The 9,609-nt window shown below is 35.6% G+C and overlaps 1 protein-coding gene across 2 annotated transcripts; it reads left to right on the top strand.

The window, feature by feature from the left end:
• The first annotated feature begins 1,902 nt into the window (after positions 1 to 1,902).
• dnajc27 (DnaJ (Hsp40) homolog, subfamily C, member 27) lies at positions 1,903 to 8,654 on the top strand. 2 transcript variants are annotated; one of them, XM_082143337.1, is made up of 8 exons: positions 1,903 to 2,388; positions 2,664 to 2,746; positions 3,172 to 3,241; positions 3,757 to 3,921; positions 4,006 to 4,128; positions 4,222 to 4,382; positions 7,208 to 7,336; positions 7,682 to 8,654. In XM_082143337.1, exons 1-8 carry the CDS (start codon positions 2,302 to 2,304, stop codon positions 7,710 to 7,712), a joined length of 849 nt encoding a protein of 282 aa, XP_081999463.1. In that variant the 5' UTR covers positions 1,903 to 2,301; the 3' UTR covers positions 7,713 to 8,654. The 2 variants fall into 2 exon arrangements, with proteins under 2 accessions (XP_081999463.1, XP_081999464.1); XM_082143338.1 differs by having other exon boundaries at positions 1,984 to 2,388; positions 7,760 to 8,654.
• Positions 8,655 to 9,609: the final 955 nt, after the last annotated feature.

Below are 9,609 nucleotides of genomic sequence, written 5' to 3'. Positions count from 1 at the left end.
TAGACATGTAAACTTTCATTCACGGTTGACTGTTAATACCAGCCTACCACCACCTCCCTCCCTCCCTGCCTATTGGTCTGTAGCACTCTCTCTATCCCATTGTCACTTACATGGCTCAGGAACTCTTTATAGAGACTCTTATTGCCCTTTAGATCTTATTTTTTGGACATTAAACAAAATGTATTTTTTATATAATATTTTAAACTGTAGTTTGAATATTTATCTGATTGACTTTAGTGAGGTCCGTGAATCGGTTCTTCTGAACAACTCATTTCAAAGAACCGATTCTAAAAACAGATTCATGTGTTCGCACCATCTATCAAATATTTTTTTGGTTCACTGAAAATGCTCCGCTTCGTGCCGGACTATAAACCCGTCATTCATATATACAGTATAAGTATGTGTGCATGCTTTCTATTGACACATTTTGGTTAAATATGCCATTCTCGTATTCAAAAGACCCAGGAGCCTCGGCTTACCATGCGTAAAAAAACACAAATGGCGGAGAGCTGACGCTGAAGTCTGATGATGTCAAATTAAGCTTTTACTTATTTATCTTTCTCTCTTCTTTTCAAGACAAAATCACGCCTAGCATGCAGCTCATTCGTCGTCTCTCGACACATTGCGAGTCTGACATGAAAGAGACAGTGTTGTTCGACCGCTGCACAGACCGATCGTTGTGACATCAAAAGTACCGCGAGAGCGATTCAAAAGCATACGGAAACGTCTGCTCTGTATTAGCTCTCGTCTCGCGGTACTTTGATGATACACCGATCGATCTGGGATGTGTTTCCCATACAACGACGTAACTTCGCTGCTTAACTTCCATAGTACGTCTGTCATTCGAACCACACAACTTTGCGGTGAGAAATCGAGAACTACTCGGACCGATTCACTCCTAGTCATGAACGACTGGTTATATAGTTATGTCCGCTCAGTGTTGCCAGATTAGAAATGTCGAAGTATCGTACCAAAACCTCAAAATTATCGTTTTTTGAGAAAAATTATCGTACACGAACCAAACACATAAAATATAGCTATTTTCCAACAATTTTATTTTCCAAATAATTTTACAGCCAATTTAAACAAGCTGTGTAATACGCTCACACTAACTGGAGGAAGTCTGGCTACTTAACTTTTTTTTGCCAAAGTGCAAAAGATATGCCGACAGTCCACATTTTGAACTAGACCATAATTAAACTATGATACAGAGAGAAAAAAGTGCACAATTAACACTAGAAGGATTCAAATTCGATCTCTAAGTTGTTGTCATCATCGGATTGTGCTGTGTTGGCAGGTGTTGTTGGTAGGGGAATCCTTTTACGGTACAGATTGGATGCCATCATGGAACTGATCTAAACTGAACTGTCTTCTTCGGCAAAACTGTAGTGTAGTGTTGACGTGCGGTCGACACCATGTGGTGTGTGTGTGTGTGTGTGTGTGTGTGTGTGTGTGTGTGTGTGTGTGTGTGTATACGTGTGCTTGCGTGCAGGCAGGCGAGCCTGCGAAATGATTCGGGGTCAGAGAGAGAAGCGGTAGGATGTGTGTTTGGACGAAAGACTGAAAACTCTGAAATTATCGTACATTATGGGATTTTTTTCATTATTGATCGTACATCGTACAGAGGTCAAAATTATCGTACAAATACGATAATTATCGTACATCTGGCAACACTGCGTCCGCTTTTGTGAGCTGGTTCAATTGATTCATTGGGAAGATCCGATTCAAAGTAACGGTTCGTTCACGAATTGGACATAGCCAATTGACTCCCCTTTGACGAATCTATGTAATAGGGCTGCTGTCTCCATAGAAACCCTTTATCTGTTTGCTATAATTTGCCCTTATGTTTTGATTATACATATCATGCTTACTTATTATAATTTTCATTAACCTCTTTAGGAAATATATCATTTAAAATGGTGTTTTAAAACTATATGTTTAGATTTTTATATTTATTTTATAGCACAAGGCTCTGTTGAATCTGTTGTTTTCAATCGCGTGACAAATAACGTTAGTCGTTGCTAGGGCAGCTAGCCCGTTAGCATGTGGAGTTTTAAACATTTCTACCTGCTAAAATACCTGCTGTTTTTGTCGGCAGCATATCATGTGTGAAATGTACTTACGATTTATGGACAAATGTTATCCATAATATTCCGTGACACACCGGCCCTCTGTTACTAGCCATATAGCAGGCTGCTTAACGTAACGTTACTGTGTTGACGGACCGACTCAAACAGTCATACGTGAATTCTTGGGATATTTCATCTCCTCATTTGGAAGTGGTTTGGGAATAAGTGCAATATGGACACGAATGTTCAGAAGAGGCGAGAAAACAAGAAGTCGTTACGGGTTAAGGTTATTAGTCTGGGGAATGCAGAGGTGGGGAAGGTAAGAATATACTGTTACTAGTATGACCCATACAGACATCAAACTCAATTCTCTTTTTAAGAAGTATGCTCCTTTTAAAATGATTTCCCCTTACATATGTTTTGAAGTGTATTTAATGTAAATGAATACTGATACTGTAAACATTATTTGATTGTAAGTGTAGGAGCTTTTGATTCAGTAGGATTTCGTTTTTAGGTTATCCTGCATAGTGTGTTGCATACTAGGTTAACGTTACCTAAAACATATATAATATTTCTTAAAATTTTTTGTTTCAGAGCTGCATTATTAAACGATACTGTGAAAAGCGGTTTGTGCCCAAGTATCTAGCCACTATTGGGATAGATTATGGCGTAACCAAGTAAGTGATGTGGGTTTGACAAATAATCTGTCCGTGTTTTCTCAATATAATGTTCAAAAGGCAGCCAGCAAGAATTTAATCTAACATCCTTTCCAAAATGTATCATATACTGTACATGGCACATAATGCACCTATTTTGTATCCTGCTGTTCAAAATATTATCACTTATAATTTTATTATCCTGTATTCATTCATTCTTTAATTGATTTATCTACCTTTTTGCAGTAATGTTAAATATTAATATAATTATATATATTTTTAAACATGATTAAAGAAGTTGTTTTGTCACTTATTGGTGCACTGGCACATACTTGTTGATGCACTTTAAAAAAAAGAAAGAAGGTACATTAATTCCAATTAATAAAGTACAATTACTGTGATTCACTGATGGGATGTAAATTAAATAGTTTTTTCTTCACCTCTAGGGTTCAGGTTCGAGACAGGGAGATAAAAGTAAACATTTTTGATATGGCTGGACATCCTTTCTTTTATGAGGTATTGCTTGCTTTTTTTATATTTGTATGACTTGACTTGACATTATAGAGTAATATTAATAATTATGTTGAAACAAATGTTTCCTTTTATGATAGAATGTAATCCATAATTGTTTTTTGTTACTGCTCTATTAATTCATCTAACTAACCACAGTGTGGTAGTATAGAGCTGCTGTCAATGTGTAATGCCTAAAGTTGGCATGAAACAGAAGTTGGGATAGTCTTTTCTTCCTATTGTTACATGCGTATGTCCAAATGTAATGGCTTCTCCGTCAAAAAAAGAAAAGAAAAAAATGTAGGGCTGGACTTGATTTTGTCTGTCGGAAATTGATTGGATAGTTGTGGTTAAAGATTATGAAGGTACATGAATTTGGAACAAAAAGATGTGCAATGATACTGCAATATTCCATTAAAAAACAAGAATTTTCTGTCTTGATTTCATGATGACTTGAACTTGTCATCTATTTTTGCATAGAATATTTTGATCCTAGGTTAATTTTGCTGTGTATTTTACAGGTTCGCAATGAGTTTTATAAGGACTCTCAGGGGGTGATTCTGGTCTATGATGTTGGTCTGAGGGAAAGTTTTGATGCTCTAGACAGCTGGCTCACAGAGATGAAGCAGGAGATGGGCTCACAGGCCAACATGGAGAACATCATCTTCGTTGTGTGTGCCAACAAGGTGCCACAAGTGTTTAAATATCTGTATTATTTGTGATTTATTTGAGATTTGACTGTTATAAAGTGCTGTTGTTCACCCTAAAAGGTTGACCTGACCAAAAGGCGAGTGGTGGATGAGAGTGAGGGGAGACTTTGGGCCGAGAGCAGAGGATTCCATTACTTTGAAACTTCCGCCCAGAGTGGTGAAGGCATCAATGAAATGTTTCAGGTGTTTGTCTCATTCGACTCTTTTCAGTTTACAAACCTGCTTTTGTGTTTTTAATGAATGACTGTTGTTTACCTACTGTGTCTACCTCTAAAGGCCTTTTTCTCCTCCATAACTGACATGTGTGAAAATGGAGGGAAGAGACCTACTCCAGAGGTCAACGTAGGTTTTACCAAAGAGCAGGCCGACACCATCCGACGCATTCGCAACAGCAAAGACAGCTGGGATATGCTGGGGGTTAAACCTGGCGCCACAAGGTAAAACTTATGCTAAATCCTACATGTCTCTACTTGTGCTGCTGAAATGTTGTACTTTATACTCTGGATGAATGGTTATTATTTTAGATACTGACTATTGCTCTGTATAATGGGCTCTGTTGCACAGAAACTGGTTAATGTACTGAGGGATATACAGATTAAAAATCTTACTGACCCCAACATTTTGAACAGTAGTGTGGTAGATTTTTCCCTAAACCTAACTATTCTGGGGCTTCTCCAAATCGACACCCAATTGATCTTACTATCTGTGGCGTCTCCAAATCGACACCAATACCTTTATACTCTAGCTCTTGCGTCTTCAGTCGACAACTGGCCGAGTCCTATTCTGACTAACTCGCTTTCCTGACTTACTTGTTTTGTTGCTGCGCAGCATAAATGACAGACAAACTCTAGCAATTGTCCTTTAAATGCTTTAATTACGGCCGGGAGAGTTTCTCGAGCAGTTCTCAGAGAAATCTCAGCCACATAGAATAATACATCAGGTTTTGTAGGATAAAGACATGACACATAGAAACCAAATCACAAAAACTGCCTAACTCATGACTTTAATATTGTCAACTTCTATTAATATGAAGCAAGCCCCCTCCTTTTCACCCTCTGTTAGTGGCCTATGCAAAAATATCTTGGAACATAGAAAAAACACAAGTAAAGGGTTAAGATTTAAGATTACTCAATATGTCATGGGACAATGTTTTTGATTTTGTTATAGTCAGCATTAAACAATTTTCCATAACTCCAAATAGACAAAAACAGAACGTTTTAGTACAATGTGTTTCCAAGTATTAGAATGTTAGCCCTGAAAAGAGGAAGTAAAGTTTATGTGTCATTACTGTTAGAATTATGGTTAGTTTAAAATACAGTTTTATTATTTTATTCATAAATTTTCTACCACAGTATCTACTATGTATATATGCATTTGCCTGATGTACCATATTGACAATGTTTAAACTTATATCTTGTATAATTTCTGATTTCTTGTATAATATAAATGTATTTGATGGTGAATGCTTTAGAATATAGACGTAGGATTGGTCTTGTTTTAAAGAAGACATTTGGCAGATTTTTGTAGAAGTGAAATACATTTTGAAAGTGAAACAGAAAAAAAGTTATAGAAGTTTGAGTTTATGACAATGTACAATGTGAATATTTCGACAATTTTCATACAATTTATGAAGTAGACATCCTATTCAGAAGTAGTATGGGAAGTTTGGCAGATTTTGATATGAATTCAACCTCTAATAAATACATAAAAAGAACACGTATGTGCGTTATAGCTCGCTGCCACATCACAAATGGTGAATCTATTATTTTTTTTCTTTATATTTAAAACATTTTCAGACCTTTTAAAAAAAAAAAAAAATGAATGGATGTTATCTTATGAACTCTTGCCATGAAAACAAACTGAGATTTCCACCATTCTTTCATGATTTTTTCATGTTCAATTACTATTTCAAAATTAAGGTCTGAACACGCCTTAGGAGTATGAAAATATTCTTGTTGCAAATTGATAAATTACTACTCCCCTGTAATTTATTTTTAAGATCAGTCACCGATTGTAAGCTTTCAAATGATATACAGTTTGTCAAGATTAGTTTAAGTTTAGTATAGGATATTACTGTTTTAAATATGTTATGGCTTTGGGCCCACCGGTGGGCCGGTGACACTTAAGGTAGACTAATAAATAAATAAAATGATAATCAATTTATTTAAATAAATGGCTAATTAAATGTTATGTTAAATTATTTTTTAAAATTAAATCAAAACTAAATGTTAAATATATTACTGTATTCATATTGGCCACTGGGTTTTAAAATGTTGTTCTGTAAAGTTGTTTAACCAGTCCTAAACAGCTGTGTTGGTTGTAATAAACTTTGTGCTCCAGACTTTATGCAGTCAAAAATCTAGCATGTGGCACTAATAAACCAAATATGGAAAATTTGTTGAGCAATCGTTTAAAAATAGTACTAGTGCAAGCCCTATTGGTGTTGCATTTGGTTTAGGATGTTGATTTTGCTCTATTTTCTTAAACCTCACTTAACCTCTCCAAAGTTATAAGAGCAATTTGATGTCAATAGGTTATTTTTATTTTTATGTCCCATCTTTGCTTATGTTACTTTAATAATAACCATTAAAAGTATATTATGTAACCTTTGGCCTTCAAGTGGTTGGAAAAACAAAACAGCATGCATTTTGCGGAAGAGTATTGTTTTGGTTGTGCTTCAGCTGACTGTGCAGATGAATATGATTATCTTACTGCTCATACATCATTCACTACTTGGCTTAAACAAAAACAATGTGTATTGACTCATTAGTTAAAGGAAAAAAGTTACATAGTGTACCTTTAAGAAAACCAAAGCTAGTACTTACTAATCTGTTTTCTGGAATGTTTAGTAGAATGTCAGAATAAACAGTTGATACAGTAGAAAGATTTCCCATTTAATTATAGCGTTTTAACATGATTGATGCAGCATTCACACTGCAGGTTGTGTTAGCTTGGCTGGTTTAATCATGTGGGTCACGATCTTTAGAGAATGCCTGCAATCCAATTACCATCCCTAAATCCTCTCCTGCCTGCCTCTTTGAGATCTCCCCAACACCCTGAGAAGCCAACCATGAGCTTGTGTCATTCCTCGTGCCTGACCAATCACAGTCCTTGTTCAGGCCCAAGCCTATCTTCATTAGCTGATTCTTCACTGTGATCCCTCTTTAGTGAGACCACAATGTTTTGCTATATCAGCATTTTAAAGGCCTGTTTGATGTGTTGAAACTGAGACTAATAGGTTTTTCTCATTTCGTGCTCATAGGGAGGAAGTCAACAAGGCATACAGGAAGTTGGCTGTGCTGTTACACCCGGACAAGTGTGTGGCCCCAGGCAGTGAGGATGCCTTTAAAGCAGTGGTTAACGCTCGCACGTCCCTGCTCAAGAATATCAAGTAGGAGCGTGTGTCCACACACAAGTGCATCTCACATGGTTTCCATTACAAACATACTCCTCATTATGTCTGAGATATGCCATAAAAAATTTTTTTTTTAATCTTCATTGTGCCATTGAAACATTATTTATTTCAAATCAGTTTTTTGTTTTTCTTAGATTGCTTACTGTGGTGTTTTGTTTGTTGAATTTGTATTATATATTTATTTATTTATTTATAATTTTGATTATTAATTGTGCATTAAAAACCTTGCGTGAGCCAGGGCAGTTTAAATATGCTATCACAATATTTGAAGTACAACATTGTAACACCACAAATGTGTTTTGTTTGTTTTTTCGCCTCAAGATTTCATCAAAAACCAACAAATGACCACTAAGACCCTTTAAGGCTATCATAAACTTAACCATGTTCCCTTGTTTTAAGTTGATCAGCTTCACATTGCCATTAGTTGGAGTTGGAGAGTTACCTCGCATTTGCAGAGTTCCCTTCTCAGTGAAGATTACGCTTAAGACACATGGAGAAGCCTCTGGACTCCAACAAAGACTTAGTTACAGCTGAGTTTGATGTACAGCTATGACACAGTCACCACAGTTGTCCTGTTTACTTTATAATGTAATATACATGTTCATGTCAAGTTGTAATAGGGAAAACAATGCTCTCAGCCCAGATCATATGTACGTCACATCACCTTCGAGCACGAGAATGACTTTGGTGGACCTTTCCTTTTCCCAGTCTGTCCTGTGACATCTGACTGTTGTGCTGCTTTGCTCACAGACGTACAGTTTCAAGACCTTTTATTTTCCTACTTATTTGTGAGTCAGATTTAGCATTCAAATGCTGTTGTTTAATCCCAATGCATCTTGCAAGGATACCATAACTTACATGGGTGATTCCCAGTTTTTCCTCTGCTTCACCTTAGCTCACTCCAAAGAAGAGGACAGCACCAAACATGTACTGTAACTTAACCAATACCTTTGCTTCAGTGCAATTTAACAGTAGAGCTGGGTTTTATAAAAATCCCAAGTCTTCTCATATTTGATGCTAGATTCTGCTAACAAGTCTTTTGAAGAGAATCAAATTTCATACATTTAAATCAACCTGTTCAAGAAACATGGTATGTCATGCAAATGCAATTTGTTAATTTGACTAAAATTATTTACTTTTGGGTACTATATAAGCTAATGATTTTTTTTTAAATAATGGATTTACCAAACATACACTACCGTTCATAAAGTCAGTACAGTAAAGGAATTCATTAATTCAATTGTGTTAAATTGATCAAAGGTGAAAGTACATTTTACAAGACATTTACATAATTTCTATTTCAAATAGATTTCTATTTCAAATAAATGCTGTTCTTTTTAACTTTCTTTTCATCAAAGAATCCTAAGAAAAATGTTTCATGGTTTCCACAAAAATACACTGGTATATTCAGCTTTTTTTCATCACAGGAATAAATAGCATTTTAAAATATATTCGAATAGAAAACATTTAGCAGTTGACTGTTTTTACTGTATACTGGATCCTGGATCAAATTAAATGCAGTTGTGGTGAGCATAAGAGACTTCTTTAAAAAAAAAAAACATTAAATAATCTTACTTATCCAATACTTTTGAACGGTAGTCTATGAAATGTTGTGGTCACTAGTGCCAAGACTATATTAGTGTATAAGAGTACCGTTTACCAGTCTTTACAAAACCTTTGGGGGTTTTGCAAAACGCAAAGCTAAAAAAAATGATTGATTGCTGATACACATATATGGTTGTTTTCTCTACTCTGAACTGTATTAACCATGAAAGGAACTCTCTGTGAATCTGTCACAGTGATGGTATCTGATCCCAGGATAACGAAAGAAGAAAGGAGCTTTGTTTACACTAACATTGGAATAGATAAAAATAACGGAGATAAAACTGTTACATTAGCAGAGCTGTGTAGATGTGCCAACATGCATTAGTTCAACAATGTTTTGTTTGGCCCTTGTATATTAATAATAATCACTGTAATGCAAGTATATCAAATGTTGTATTTTTTTATGGAACCGTGGTGTTTACAACATGATGTGGGTGTACATGTGCAATCTAACCATTATTTATATTTTTAAACAAGTTCACGTTTTTTCTCTATTTCATTTTTATTTTGAAGGGCATTTCATAATGTGCTGCCTTATTCGCTATGTTGGACTATGTAACGTATCTGAACAATGTTTGACTTGCATCATCTGTAGATGTGAAAAGATGAGTTGTATTGCTAAATGTTTCATTAGCAACCCTTAC

The sequence above is a fragment of the Leuciscus leuciscus genome (assembly GCF_965113295.1).
Source record: "Leuciscus leuciscus genome assembly, chromosome: 17".
NCBI lineage: Eukaryota > Metazoa > Chordata > Actinopteri > Cypriniformes > Leuciscidae > Leuciscus > Leuciscus leuciscus.
This window is presented reverse-complemented; position numbering and strand designations above follow the sequence as displayed.